At 33.3% G+C, this 16303-nt stretch overlaps 2 protein-coding genes across 2 annotated transcripts; both read right to left on the reverse strand.

The window, feature by feature from the left end:
- Nucleotides 1-880: 880 nt before the first annotated feature.
- Nucleotides 881-3749, reverse strand: LOC133298845 (coatomer subunit zeta-2-like). Its single transcript, XM_061498218.1, has 6 exons — nucleotides 3707-3749; nucleotides 2914-3073; nucleotides 2559-2706; nucleotides 2362-2439; nucleotides 1257-1341; nucleotides 881-1166 (listed from the first exon to the last, which is right to left on the reverse strand). Exons 1-6 carry the CDS (start codon nucleotides 3722-3724, stop codon nucleotides 1107-1109), a joined length of 549 nt encoding a protein of 182 aa, XP_061354202.1. The 5' UTR covers nucleotides 3725-3749; the 3' UTR covers nucleotides 881-1106.
- A 1445-nt stretch (nucleotides 3750-5194) lies between these two features.
- LOC133298847 (uncharacterized) lies at nucleotides 5195-15073 on the reverse strand. The gene is made up of 7 exons (XM_061498220.1): nucleotides 14958-15073; nucleotides 14377-14565; nucleotides 10564-12563; nucleotides 10470-10497; nucleotides 9169-9210; nucleotides 8473-8571; nucleotides 5195-7390 (listed from the first exon to the last, which is right to left on the reverse strand). Exons 3-7 carry the CDS (start codon nucleotides 12561-12563, stop codon nucleotides 5336-5338), a joined length of 4224 nt encoding a protein of 1407 aa, XP_061354204.1. The 5' UTR covers nucleotides 14377-14565; nucleotides 14958-15073; the 3' UTR covers nucleotides 5195-5335.
- Between the last annotated feature and the right edge of the window lie 1230 nt (nucleotides 15074-16303).

Consider the following 16303-nt stretch of genomic DNA (forward strand, 5'->3'; position numbering starts at 1 on the left):
AATTAATTCACTTTAATGCATTAAGCAAATATGGAAGGTATACCTTTGAAATCGTATTAAAAAAAGTCATGTGTTAATCAGTTGTAGTCCAAAAATATTTATAACATAAAATAAAAGAGAACAAGAGACTTGGTCTATACCCTACACTTTGTATCAATTTCATGAATATGTTTGGTTTAGATTTTTTTTTTTTTTTTTTGGTAAAAAGATTTTAGTTAATGTTTGAAGAATTAATTTTAAAAGAATTAATATTGAAATAATTTATTTTCTTAAGAATAATATTTTAAAAATTATCCTAAAAGAATTAATTTTATTTGAGTGATAACAAGTAAAATTAATTTTGAATATAAAATAACAACTCACTTTCTATAAAAGACAAGTATGTTGATTGTAAATTTTTTTTATATAAAATTGACAATCCACAAATATAAAACATTATGCAGCAAAGTTAACTTCTTGGTCACGTGATAATCCATACAAATGGTGTACTTGACACAAATCAACAATAAGAGAAGAGATTAATTACCATACAGTATACTCGATCAATTTATATTTTAAAGTCATAACAAAAGGTGAACAAGATTTTTTGAGATGTATATGTGCAATGATGGATGAAATATTTTCATCTTTTAATTTAAACTGTGAGCTTTCTGTAAAACAAAATCTTGTGCAACTATGAGGAGTTAGGCCTGTAGACATGACGACCTATTTATTATCAATTTGAAATCCATTATTAACAATTTTCACGATCTCTGAAACATTAATCAAGGGAGAGTTGTATACTTTTGAAACTTAAGTGGGGATAATATAAATTAAAAATTAGCATGAACTAAAACTGATTTTGACGAAATTTTCTGAAGAACATAGAGTATATGCCATAATGATCTTTAAATATAGTGGGTAATTAAATGAAAAAAATGTCACAAGAAAAAGAGTGCAAAAAAAAAAAAAAACAAAAAAAAACTATATTCGCATGTAAAAAATAATAATCACAGCGCAAGTAACATCATTATACAGGTTCCAGAATGCAATATGCAGGGAGATTCTTAAACGTTTCTAGAAAACGCCAAAAGATAAGTTTCCTCCATTGCCCAATGCCATATGGATCATTTAAGAAGAGATCTTGCAAGATGTTCTCTGGCTGTGGCCAATGCTTGACTTAATGTCTGCAACGGAAAGAAATACAATTATTCTTCAAATAAGTGAGTTTCATTTCAATTTTCTTTTCTGGTATTAAAGTGACGGATGTTAAATACCTGTTCAGACAAAGGAGCTCCAGAATCTATACTATTACTTGCAACTTTCCCAGCTATAACATTTGGATCTGTTTCAAGAACAATACTGCACAAAATATGAAGACATGAAATTTGAGTGAGACTGGGATGGAGAGTCAAGACAAATGTTGACAAGAGGCAAGAAAAAGAGGAGAAAAGTGGCGAGGTGAAAATGAGGGAAAGCCTGAATGAGAGAGGGGGCACACATAAGGAGAACATTGGACGATATACGGGCTAGTAGAAAGGTATATAATGGGGAAGGAGAACGTCAGAGGGATATGTCTGTTCTAGAGAAATGTGATTTATGGTATGATTCTGCTGAAATTCTAGTACAGCGGGACCTATAACTATTGAAATCACAATGGCAGCAACGAGGTGCTATAATTATCATTGTAATGTGCATTTTAGTTCACAGGAAACCTGGAGGAAAAACATTTAAGGAGTAGCATCAAAATTAACTGTATCCAAGATTTAAGCTATGGCGTAATACACTTTTATCAAAACTTCCAAAGAAACATGCATTCAACCTTGTGCTTCATCTAAAACTATTGTTTTGATCTAAATGACATCTTTTCATTTAAGAAAAAGGGAAAATGAAGAGATCATGGATCCAAACCAATCAGGGGTATGTGGTTGGCTTAAAAATGAAAAGAGAACTGATAAAATCGATGTCATCGTATGAAAAATTTAGCAAAAATTTTCAGCAGAAAAATCATGTATTCAAATTCTACTCTGGCTGAGGATAGTGAAAAAAACTTATGCAAGCGACATTTGTTACATCACATTGATCACATTAAATAAGTCCAATGGTACATAATTATTCTAGAGTTAGCAAAAACTTATCTAAGCACAATTGTTATTCAAAAGTATCATGGCGAACTTAGAAAGCTCCAAACTGTGGTATTTATGTTCCTTCCTAGCAGAATAACAGTTCAAATAAGGTGTTTTGTTTTTATGACAAAAATTACAATTGCAATCAATTAACTGCAGAAAAAGAACCGGTCTCTCAAATGTAGAGGCAAGAACAACATGAAGCAAACAAACAAACAGTAGAAGATAAGTTAAATATGAATAACATATAGCATACCCGCCATCAATAATTTCATCAATGCACAAGAGAATGAGATCCAAGTTCTCCAGTGCTTCCTTCTTGTCCACATTGCCTCTGGAGGGGAAAAGTGGGGAAGCCAATAAAATCACCAAGGAATAATGTGTCAATACATATAGATTGATAACACCTTTGAATATGTCATAAGGTTAAATAGTTAAGTTTAAGAAAATAACCTGAGCAGGAGACCCACAGAATCAAAAAATGCCTGCAGAACTGTGGATAAGATAAGCTCGTTTTCATTGTCACCCCCGGTAACAAAGAAGTGAAGATCTTGGACAAACTTGTAAACAACAATGTTACTCTCAAACATTGCTATCTCCGCTGTCAAATGAAAAACCCATAAACACAATAAAAGTGACATCAATATGTTGGCAAAACGAGGACATATACAGAGTAGCGATTAGAAATATATTCAAATCATAGGCAGATATCAACCAAACGTGAAGGTGATTCTTGATCATGAATTATGGCATGGCCATTCACCATACCACAGAGAGGACCTCTTGAGAAGGAAGCACAAGCACTCACCTTCTGTGCGGGCATTGGTCTTCTGAGTCTTGTTGAATACAACTTTCTCAAAAGTCTCCTTTGCACTATTCGTCGGCCAGTCATCGGAGAAATATTTGACCGCCACACGTTTCCCATCAGAATCCAGAAGAAGGATGTTCTTTACAGAAGGGCATGACTCCTAACAAAAAGCACAAAGTACAGGATCAGAACTTTCCTTAAAAGTAAGTATCTCTCATAAAAACACTTCAAAATCTCAATTTTTTTTACAGTAATTTTAAATCAAGGCTTACAAGCAAGTCAAAAAACACATTGTCATATATAGTAAAACATGTTTAACTCTAAATTAAGTCAACCAAGAGAATCATAATGGTCAGGTCCATCTCTAAGTGGCACAGCATAAGCTAAATTGGAATTTCGAAATACCAAATTATGTAGCTTCCAGCTTCACTTTCGTAACCCAAATCCAAAAGAGAAAAAAATAAAATTCCCACAAAGGAAGAGAACAATAAACAATTTTACGAATTAGATCATAAAATCCAATTATAAATAAAGTAATAAAATTAGGTATATGATTATGATCTGAATGATACATACATTATAAGCAGGCGATGGTTTACAGGGTTTAACAGTAAAATAAATCAGCAAAGGCAGATCTGTGTTAACAAAAAATAGAAGAAAATCGGATTCATGCAAAGTTGAAGAGACGAGATCTGAGTATTATGGATTCAGAAAATTGAAAAGAAAAAGAAAAAGAAAAGTGTGAAATTGAAGTCCAGAGAGAGAGAGAGAGAGAGAGAGAGAGAGAGCTTACAACAGATGGGCGAGACATGATGGAGAAACCGTCGGGGGAGAAAGACTGAAGCAAGTTTTTCAACCTCTTTCAACTTAGTTCCCTTTTATTATTATTTTTTTCATTTCTTTTTCTTTTTTATTTTTAATTCGGGAGTGTTGTAATTTATAAAAACTACTTATAGGATTTATAGAGTTCTTAAATTTATATGAAATTTTAAAAATATAAATTAAAAAAAAATCAAAATTATTAGAGAGTTATGCATGATTAATTTCAAAAGTATACATTAAATATTAAAATTATAAATAAAATGTGCATAATAAATTTAAAAGAACTAGAATTTAAATATTCAAAAATAAAAAATGACGTGTGTTATTTTTTAAGAAATAATATACCAAGAGATCAATCAATTCTTAAAAATATATATTCTAATATAAAAGGGTGAATTAGAAAATTTAATATATAATGATATTTTTTTTAATAAAAAAAAAATACTTCTATGAATCAAGGCCAAACAAGTCTAAGACAAAAGATACTTTTATTGAGTTGAATTATAAGAAAGGCTTATTGAGTTGAATTATATGAGAAGAGCCACATTGCTTAATAGATTTGGATTAGGTAACGAAGTATTTTCTTTCCTAATAATAAACACAAGGAAAGATTAGGATGGTTTAGAGAGCTTTTCTCTCGTTTGATAGAGAATTTTTTTTATGCGGGAATCATGATTTTCAGAAATATTATGAGAAAATGAGTTTTCTGATAATATTACCAAAAAGTTATTTAGTAGACTAAAATATTTTCAGAAATATTGAGTTAATTATCTTGATATTATATTTAGTTGCATTAAATTTTTTCTTGCCATTAAAAATCTTAAAATACCTCCTCCTGGATGGTATTTTCAAAAAAAATTACACATAACATAAAATCTCGAAAAAATCAGATTCCCGAAATTTTTTTAAAAATCTTGTACCGTGAGCAAATAGGATTATGACTTTCGGTTTTCCGGAAAACCTAAAATAAATATTGTACCAAACGGCACTAAAGTTGTGTAGGATATAATAAATAGTATTTAAATCAAATTCTACAAAGTAATATGTTTATCATGTCAGAATCAGTAGCTTAATTGGAAATATTTATTATTTACATTGCAAACGCTTAAATTTTTTTGTACTTGGATCTCTATAATTTCAAAATATTTTAATTGTGTCTCTAAATCCAAACAAATTTAAGAGGTTAGATTATTTTTTTTTAAATATAGAAATTGAATTACAGTTTTTCAAATCTTAAGAACTTATTAAAACATTCCAACAAAATAAAAAATAAAAGGGTGAAGACCTGTATGAAACTTGTTATGACGCATTGGAAATGTACAACATGAAGGACATTTTGATGCTGATAGAGGAATTTTTTTTTTTTTTTTGGAGCATAATGTGGATTTTATTTCTGCCATGATAAAATTTATAGGAGCAAAAACAACAGACCTGTATTTGAGGAGGAAAGAGACCTGTATTTCGAGTAGGGTTTGGATGAACTTAACAGCTTCATGACCAACACATTCTATGCTTTCACATAATTTTGCAAACTGTGAATGTTAGGCAAACGAAGAAATGGGTTGCGCACAACATATTGTTATCACTATTCTTGATTTATTTATTCAATCTTGTCTGCTACAAGGCGAATCTTATTCAAAGACTCTTTAAATGCTTGCCAAGAAACCATATAATGATCTTGGGATATCATCCCTTCTTCAACAACTTGCATAGCACGTTTGTACAAATGATCAAAACACTGAACTGGGTTGCTAATATCAACATTATCAGAACTGAGATGAGGTACATACAATCGCTTAAAATCCTTCCTCCATCTTGACAAAATATATTGACATGGAATTTCCTCCACACCATTGTAATTAAGGATATACAAGGCATGTCTGCACAGGTAGCCTTTGAAGTTAAAGCAATTACAAATGCAGCGTACTTCTGCTCCAGCTTTATCATACATGACATCAAACTGCCTAGCATCTCTTGCAGGTTCTTCCCCTAAAGGTTCTTTTACCATGTACGTCACTATAGACCCATTTGTTTGAATTTGTGTGACGCTGAAACAAGAGGACATCATCACCACCTCATCTTGGAACTTCCTGAATATTGTATTTGTATACAATCTAGAGAGCTGCAGCTCATAGTAGCATCTTGTCTTCAGTAATGGGATTGAATTGCATGACTCATAATCATCAAGAGCTTCAGTTTTATGCTTTTTTTGCAGAACTAACTCATAAATCTCAAAAAATTCTTTCAAAGAAGTTTGTTGATGCACATGACCCTTAAAAAAGGGAACCACAGACTCACCCTTTTCATAATCAGAAATTCCAGCAAAAAATGTGTCCTTGGAGTAAACTGGAGCCCAATGCTCTCGTTCCTCATGCAAGGTTTGAAGCTTTTCATGGCTTCTTATTCCAAAATGCTGGGTCAGTTCATCCCAATCCCTTTCAAATTCATCTACTGTTTTAGAGTCAAACATCACTTTAGTCAGCGCCGTCTGAAATGCCTCATAATCCTGAAATTGCACAAAATATCCAAGAATGCTCTGCATGACTTGTGATAGACAAATTCTATGGTGAGCTCTTGGGAAAACCTCTGCTATTGCACTTTGCATGGTTTTGCACTGGTTTGTAATCATAGTTTGTGGAGGGCGACCAGACATACATGTAAGCCATGCCCTAAATAACCACATATATGTTTCAAATGTCTCATCTGCAAGCAGACCACATCCTAGCAAAATAGATTGCCCATGGTGATTAACACCAACAAATGCAACAAGTGGGATCTCATAATTGTTTGACAAACATGTTGAGTCAAATGCAACCACATCACCAAAATAACCATATGCAGCCCTAGATCTAGAGTCAATCCAAAATATGTTTCTCAGTTGTCCATCATCATTCAGATCCATCACATAGAAAAAATTAGGATTCATTAGTTGACTGCGGCAGAAGTAATTTGAAATAAGTTCTGGATCACCTTTTTTAAGTTTCAAACGCCTGGAAAAATTAATGTTGTTGCTACTTCCTCCTTCATTAGAATTTGAGCTTCCATAACCTGATGCATCTACAACTGGCATTCGGTATAACTTGATTGTTCGTACTTCAACATCTACAGTTGGCTCAACTTTTCTTTTGGCCCCAGTGTCAATCTTCTTATGGGATTTAGAGTTTTGTGCTCTCTCAGGATCAAAAGAATGGTTATGCTCAAGCTTGACTTCATCGACCCTCCACATGCTAGATTCCACTAATCTCAATCTAATCATTGCTAGACAGCCTGTTCTTGTTTCTTTCCTATGACTATTTGCTTCTTTAATTGTTTTAAAACCCTCACAGTTGCAACACAGCACAGCACCACGCTTCTCTTTGCTGTTACGTTTGGTCCACGAAGATTTAACACGAATAGCAAATCCAATTTCCTTGGCATAGCTATTGTAATAGTTGTAGGCATCATCATAAGTATCAAACTCCATTCCCACAACTGGTGGGGGGTAGTCTTTCCCTAGAGATTCTCCACTAAGATTATCAACTACTGTTGTTTCATCCCTCCCAATTTCGTGTTCACTTCCATCAATATCAAATAATTGACCACAGTCATTCTCAAGCCCATTGCCGTCATCCTCAACCTCAAGTAGTTGTTCACTGTTTGGAGATCCGTCATCTATCTGGAAAAAGATAAAAGAAAAATTATAATTCAAAAGAAGATCTACAAAATTTGAGTATGCATTGAAAATTGAAATCGACAATAGAGATTGAAATATCGTGACAACAAAGCTCATAGATGGCTTTGCCAGTTGCCAACTTGAAATTTTATTTGCTCCCCATCCCTTTCCCTCTCTCTCACTACATATTATAATTATATATTTGAAGCAATAACTCAGCTACTTTTTCTACACTAGTGTATAGCCCTGATCTTGAGGAATATCCAGAAAGGCATGATATCCGTCTCAGATTTAATGATTTATAATCCACTAATTATTGTCTTCCAGATACCGATAGCTCTAATAATCCTTTTCCCATATATTTATTTATTTATTTCTTCTCTCTTATTTATTTTCCTTTTTCCTCCATCTTACTTTTTATTTGGGTTCATCAACTGCTCACCCCAATTACTTTGGAATAAAAGTGATGTTGATGTTAATCATAGTCCGTTGGCTGCTCAACAAAAAATTCCAATATAATTCTGTAAATTAAGGACTGGCACTCCAAAGCACCTATGACATCCTAACAATAAAAGTGACAGAAATTTGAAGCGATAGACAACATAATTAAAATCCATTAATCATTCTCTTTTATTTTAACAGTGACTACAAGACAGTTGATACACTTCTTTTCTTCCCTCATTTAGCTCACAAGAAATTCACAGCAGTGCCAAAAACTTGTCAGTCCAATGACATTGCACCATTTTCTCAAAACTGGGAGAACCCTTTGAACATAAAGGACAAACAAGAACAAAAGAGTTTCAATAAAAGAAGGATCAAGCCTCAGGTTCTTCAAGACTTACCACAACATGATGTTAGAAACAAAAATCAGGCACCAAATTTAACTGAACTAAATGCCACAGTAATGTATTATAAGTTTTAGATTTCACAGAAAAATTCAGAGCTTAGCATTCATCTTCTTCATTTTTTCTTCCCAATAAAAGAGAATGTCATGGTGAAAGAATCTGAGCAACAGACACACAGACAAAGATGCGCTCTAATCCAACATCAGATTGCATGATTTCAGGGTTTAGTTGAAGATTTACCGTGATGTCGAGATTAGGACTAAGCGACGACAAGTCCTTATCGTTCAGAGAACACAGAGTATTGTCGTTCATGGTCCGGCCAGAGGGTTCATATGTGTTCTGTCAAAGTATGAGATGTTAGCCTTGCCATAATCTCGCATTTCAAGCAATTATTACATTTTAACTCAAATATATCTGAACATAATAATACAACATTATGAGTCTTGGGCTTAACAAAAAAAACAAGTAATTAAATTTTTTCACAGCCTAGTCAAACATCTTCAGAAGTATAGTTAAATGAACACTTGATCAGCATATATGAATTTGACATAGACAAAAATAGTGGATGGTACCGATTATTATCAAAACACTGAATCCTTTACACAATCTTCACAAATTGAAGGGAAAATTAGAATTATTAACAACAGACATATACACCATACCTCGTAGAATCAGGATTTTAAAGTTCACGAATCCTTATAACATGAACAGTTCCTCGTAGAATTAGGATTTTATACATAATCAAATTTGACATTTCAAAATCTACTAATTGAACCAATAGGATTTGAATTCATTCGGACTCAGCTAAATAGGTTTTAGTATTGAGAAAAAAAGTCAACAAATTCTTGAGAAGAAAAAAAATAAAAAAAGTTAAAGAAAATAGAAATGAAGAGAAAATTTGAAAGGAAGATGAGAAGGTGAAAAAAACAAACTCACTCGAGCAAGAGAGGCACGATTGTTGTGGCAAAGAAAGAAAACCTATATATATATATATATATACCCTCGTTTGGTGCAATCATTCAGTTAAGCGAAAATCATGTGAGAGAAGAAAAAGAGCAAGAGTGGAGTTGCAGAAAAGAAATAATCTGCTGTGCATGCGTCCAAACACATCCCTTTCTTCTTCCTCCCTCTTTTTTTTTTTAATTAGATTACGACAACGTGAATATTTTATCCAGTTGTTTCTTTTAATAATTATTTTAAACGAATTTTAGTGCACGAGACTTATTCATTTTTTGTGGGCCCATTACTTTATTTGTGAGAGTGACAGATAAATTTTTTACAATCAATGTAGGAAAGTTAAACATAAAAATAAATGAAAAATGAAAATAAAGTTCAAAAAGTAAGAGAAATAGAAAAGAAAAATAAGAGAAGTGGAACGAGATTGTAATAAATGAAAAAGGAATAAGAGAGGTGTTAGGAAAAAAATAATAGAATATATCATTATTTCCGAATTACACTTTTTTTAGAAAAAGTAAATAGTAGAATAACAAATGTCAGTTATATTTTATAATTAATTTATAAATAAAGTACGAAAGGAGTCAATGCTATTTTTCAATTTATGTGTTAAAAAATGAAATAAAGAAATGTATGAGAGTTCTCTTTATTGGTAACATAGATAAAATTAAGCATATTCTGTATAATTTAATATAATTTTTACAATGTCTTTTGGTCCTCTTTTCCTTTTTTCTTTTTTAAGAAAAAAGTTGTTATAGTCTAAGTTATGCCATAAGCTTTAATAAAGACTTATTTACATATGATCTAAGTCTAACATTGAAGACACCTGCAAGAATTGAACACACAACTTTACTAATATAGATTAATTATTTTGTTCAAAGTTTTTTTTTTTTTTTTTCATTGTTAAAAGTCATGAACCGTCAGTTTGGAAATCTCAACAAAGTAAATGAGCGTCGAAAGTTATAAAAAGCAAGAATTAATGGGTGTGGCAGACATATATAGAAAATTTCTGACCAAAAATATGATAAAACAATTGATATCCTATGAAATTGTCTCATTTCCCTTGATAACTATATATTATAATTGCTGTATTCAAGACATTCCAACAACAGTAGTAAGCGAGAAAAGAAGACATTCAAGAAACAGCATGTCAATTGTTCAACTTTCAAAGGAGTACCATTCCCATGTAAAGATATTTGATTCATTCGTTGTTGCAGAAATAACATGAGAAAAGCTATATAGGGTTTAACCAAAAAAAATCTTCAGCTATACAAGTTATATACATTGTAAAAGGACCAAAGTAAAACAGCGCTAGGTAGAAATATACAAAGTAACATACACTAAACAGTAATGTTTTTGAAGTACATTGAAGATTACTCCTGTCTCTGTTCTACATCATGAACCTTACTCAGTGATTTTTCAAAAACCTGCAACGCTACATTGTAATGGTCTAGAGAAATTATCCCCTCCTCCACAACTTGTAAGGCACTTCTAAATAACTGACTGGACCATTGAATACGGTCAGTATCCTCAGCACTACCAGAGCTGTGATCAGGAACATAAAGGCGCTTGTAATCTTTCTTCCATCGTGAAAGAATGTATTTGTAAGGTATCTCCTCCACCCCATTAAAATTGAGCACACACAGTGCATGCCGACATAAGTATCCATAAAAATTAAAGCAGCTACAGATGCAACGAACTTCACCTGCTGTCCTACTGTAGAGAACTTCAAAATCCCTAATCTCCCGTCTGTTTCCATCGATCAAAACACGCTCCTTGACCAAGAAGATTATGATCGGGCCATCCACATGTAATTGTGTTGTACCAAAACAAGAATACATTTCTTCCACTTCAAATTGGAACTTCATGAATATTTCTCTGGTGTACAATCTAGAGAGCTGCAGTTCAAAAGAACATCTCGTTTTCAGCAAGGGGCTTGAACTTCTTGATTCAATATCAGCAAAAGATTCTTCCTTGTGCTTCTTGTGAAGAGCTAATTCATACTTATCAAGAAACTCCTTCAAAGGAGTCTGTTTGTGCACATATCTATCGAAAAATGGACTAATGGTCTCACTAGGGCGGGCTGCAGACATTCCAGCAAAAAAAGTGTCCTTCAAATATACCGGAGCCCAACGTACTCGATCTTCATATAGAGAACGAAGCCACTCATGGTCACTAACTCCAAAACGCTGAATCATAAATCCCCATGCTGTTTCAAATTCAATCACTTTCAATGTCTCATAAACTGCTTTAATCAGTGCTTTCCGGATCGCATCATAATTGTGCAACCCCCCTAATTTTTCTGGTACTTTTTTCATTATTAATGACAAGCCAAAACGATGTTGAGCTCTAGGAAAAACTTCTACAATTGCACTCTGCAAAGCCTTGCACCTGTCAGTAATAATAGTTTGGGGAGAACGTCCTGACATACATGTAACCCATGCTGTAAACAACCATCTATAAGACTCTGTTGTTTCACCAGCAAGCAGGCCACAGCCTAATAACACTGATTGACCATGGTGATTTATTCCAACAAAAGCTACAAGAGGGATTTCATATTTGTTTGACAAATAAGTGTTGTCAAAATATATAACATCACAAAAATAACCACAAGCAGCCCTGGACCTAGCATCAACCCAGAATGCATTCCTCAAATGCCCTTCATCATTGAAATCCATCAAGTAAAAGAAGTTTGGATTAGTCAACTGCATACGGCATAGGAAATTATAAATGGCTTGTGTGTCACCTTTTTTAAGGTTCAACTTATTAGAAAATTCAGGGAAAGTTATGTCATCTCTTGCACTGAAGTTTGAATTACCACTACCTCCTGCATCTATCACAAGAGCACGGTACAACTTAATTGTTTGCGCCTCAGCATCAGAACTAGGCAACGTCTTCCTTTTGGTTCCAGTTCCCATCTTCTTAACCGATTTGTGTATCTTAGCACCTAACATGTGGTTATGTTCACTTGTAACCTCAAGTATCCTCCATCTTTGAGAATCCATTAACCTCATCCTTATCATCGCAGGACAACCAGTTCTTGTCTCTTTTCTCAAATGGTTAACATCTTTTATTCTTTTGAAACCCTGGCTGCTACAGCAAAGCACTGCACCATATTTTTCTCTGCTATTTCGCTTAAACCATGAATTCTTCACCCTTACACGAAACCCCACCTCCTTGGCATAGCAGATATAATAATTGTAAGCATCATCATATGACTCAAACTCCATTCCAACAGCAGGTGCAACAAATTCCTTTCTCTCTTCAGAAAAACCATTTTGACAATCTAATTCAATTAGTGCACCATCTTCTTCTTTCCGAACCTCAATGCATTCCCCATCTGGCAATTGTTCGCAGCAAACAGAGGTCTCTTCCATCTAGCATATTGTCAAACAAAATCAATAAGCTAACTCTAATAAAAAATATTTGAATACTAAGCCTTTGACATATGAAGCCAGCAATAGAATTTTCAATCATATATCAGGTGCTTAATCTCTTAAATGACTTTATATCTCACGCTAGGCTGTCAGTAGCGGCCCGTAGCGCTATGCGACATTGGCCGTAGCGGAAGGTAGCAGCGTAGCGTAGCAGCAATACCTCTACCCGCTACACCACTCCCATGTTGGAATTTGATGGAGAATCCGAAGATGATGACGATTTTCTTTTTTAGTTCACTTCTTGTACTTGGCTATTTGACAATTTTATTGTTCAGTTGTGTTTAATTTTGGATCCTTCCTTTATGTTCCTTGTATTTGACATTGATTGTGGAATTATGTGTTTGATTTTGTGTGACTTCTTATGTTTGAGCATTAATACTAAAAGCAGTATTGCCTTGTTTCTTGACTGTTAGTATAATATATGTGGAATTAATACTTCACCGTAGCGGTAATACCGCTACCCGCTACACCGCTATACCATTTTTGGGGTCGGCCGCTACTGGCCGCTAACTGCTATTGACAACTATGATCGCACGCGAGGTAGCACAAAAGCTGTTAAGTTTCTCTACTGTTATTTTTTAAATGCAACCCAATTTGACTTTGAGATAGGAGCTCAAGCAGGAAGCTTTTTGAGTATCTTCAAGAGACATTTCATCTGGCCAGAGCATGCAGCTCAACTGGCACTGACCCCCGTCTCTAAGCTTGGGGTGTAATGATGAAGTTAGAGGTTCAATCTTCCACTAGGCCACCTATCCCCTTCCCCCACCCACGTGATTGCACCTCCCCATCTACTAAAACAAAAACCCACAAATTGAATACAATAAGTTAAAATATTTTTCATTTTTACTTAACATTAACACCAATGGCAACATTATTTCTGCTTAACGCTACATGCATCAGTAATTGAAGCATCATTGCACCCTGAAAGATGATTCATATGATGTCCGACAAAGTATAACAACAACCTACATACAATGGCACCTAAGTTCACTCAACAATGCAGATGACATAAAAAATATATCAGCTAATGGCAAGGCAACAACTACAAATCAACATGTCCCTTAGTAATTGTTAGAATATATTAAATATGATTAGATATGATTAGTCTGTAATTAATATTAGTAATATCTACACAACAGCTAATGACATAAAAAATATATCATTTAAGTTTGGATACTACAACTGACAGTCTGAACATGTGCGCAGACATGAGAAATCAAATCACAAATCTTTTTTAATGATTTTTCAAATAAGAAAAGAAAGATGTACACTAGGCAGGGAATAGGAAATAACATGTCCCTGAGTAATATCTACACAACATCTATATTGAGAAATGATTGTTACACATCCCATGGAGGGTGTTCAAAATCTGGAATTTTCAAATTAAGCTTACGTCGGATCCATTTTTGTTTCCAGGTGATTACAGAGGAGGCACGAGGAGTGAGAGTGTGCATGTCCTATGTAACAGAACTCTTAACACATTTAAGCTCGGGCATTCTAGTCTCAACCTTTCTCACCTGTGTATGGTCATATTCTAAAAACCTAACATCTTTTGATGTACAGCAGTAATATCTCTTTTTATTATTAGCCTTTGTATTTTTTTATTTTTTTAAAACATATAAGAATGATTAACCTTTTGATCAGTTAAATAAGAGAACACCCACATACATGTATTTATGTATTTACATATACTATAAGAAAAGGACATTTGGAAGAAAAAAGGGACAGTAAATCTGGTGGAGAATGAAAAAACCTGAAAAAGCAAAAGGAGAACACGAAGTCAAAGTGGCCAAAAAAATGCAACAAAGTTGTTCAATCTTTTTGCATATCAGACTGTCTCTAATGGAGATTCCCTGAGAACAACCATGAGCAGAGCACCCGAGAATTGAATCTTATCCACAACAAATCTAAGGGCAAATCTTCAACCAAATACAGCAGAGAACTGCACAAACCATACAAATTCACATCAAAATCTTAACAAAAATTAATGTTTAGTCTCCATGAAATTGCAGGAGCCGAGCTTCTTGGAAACGCATAATTCTTTTTCCTTTTTTTTTCTACATAGGAAAAGAACTTAATTCGAAAGAGTAGAGAAAATAGTACACAGAACGTCAAAGGTGGAAATAAATAAATAAATAAATAAAAGCAGCAAAGTTTCCCAATATCTGAAACCCTAGCGTTAAAGTAACCATTGGCAAAACATGAAATATAGACAATAGTATCCCATAATCATCTAACAGTGAGAGTAAATTGATACTGAATATAAAATGATCATTCCTATTTGTTTGAACTGTGAAAATTGAGATTGAGATTGAGAGATAAATAATTACCCACCGACACGACACGACACGACACCGTGTTTCTCTTCTTCTCAATCGGACTCCGACAACATGCTCTGCTCTCACCTTCACATATCCTCGCCTCCATGCCAATATGTACTCCGTTTCTTCTACATTTCTTACGGTACGTTCCAACCAAATATTTTTATTTAATATTTTATGGGAAAAACTATTTTTATGCTACATGCTATATGTGATAAATTTCTCTATTACGCACTCTTCGACATTTGTGCCACATTTTTTTTCAGGTGGTGGAGCTCACAAATTTATCTCTATGATATCAGATAACTTATCTCATTTAACATGAGATTAATTAAGGGAAAAAATATACTTACCACCAAAAAAGTTTACAACCTTTAGAACCAATTTAATCGCCATTGATTTTCGTCAATCTAACGGTTATAATTTATTGAAAATTATTGGGTCATATTTATTAATAATTATTAATTTTCAATAAATTATAACCGTTAGATTGACGGAAATCAACGGTGATTAGATTGGTTGTAAATGTTGTAAAAAATTTTGGTGGTAAGTATATCCTGCCTGATTAATAAAACTCATATTTTATTTTACCAAATATAAAATTTTGATTTAATATATCAGATATTATGCTTTTCGGTGGCTAGGGGTGTAAATGGGCCAAGCTGGCCTGGCCTAGCCTACTGCCCGGCCTACGTTGAAAAGTAAAGTATGGTTAGGTTTATAAGAAAGCATTTTTAACAAATAGGTCGTAGGCCAATTTTGTCAAGCCTGACCTATTTAATTTTTAAAAAAGAAATAAAATAATATATTTATTTTAGGTGGTAATTAGTACCAACTCTTGTCTTGATGGTGGTTTAAAGATATTTCAATGAATGATATTATCTTGTAGATTTTATTTCAGCTTTGGTTGACTTATTAATTGTTTTTTTTTATTTTCCCATTTCTTTGAATGATATACATTATAAAGCTGGAATATTATGTTGACTCTTTCTTGTTTGTCATTTTTTATTTCTTATGAGAAGTACTAGTGCATGCATGAATGAAACTTTGTTCAATATATTTTTTTAGTTATTTTTTTTATTATTGTAAAAATTTTAATGCTCACTAGTGAAATTTATATTTCGTGTAAAAAAATGCAGCAATTTATGAACACGTTAATGACTTGTAATGTTAAGCGAATATTTTAAAAATTGTTATTTATTTTTTTTTTGAAATTTTTAAAAATATATCACGAGGGAGGCCTACAAAGCCTTTAGGCCATATCAGGCTCTCTAATTTTTTAAAATAGGCCAGGTTTGGCCTATAAATGAAGCCTTTAATAGGTCAGTAGGCCAGATAGGCTGAATATTTTTTTACGTA

Source organism: Gastrolobium bilobum, unplaced genomic scaffold (assembly GCF_033153095.1).
Source record: "Gastrolobium bilobum isolate Gb01-03AN ecotype WA unplaced genomic scaffold, APGP_CSIRO_Gbil_v1 utg16812, whole genome shotgun sequence".
Taxonomy (NCBI): domain Eukaryota; kingdom Viridiplantae; phylum Streptophyta; class Magnoliopsida; order Fabales; family Fabaceae; genus Gastrolobium; species Gastrolobium bilobum.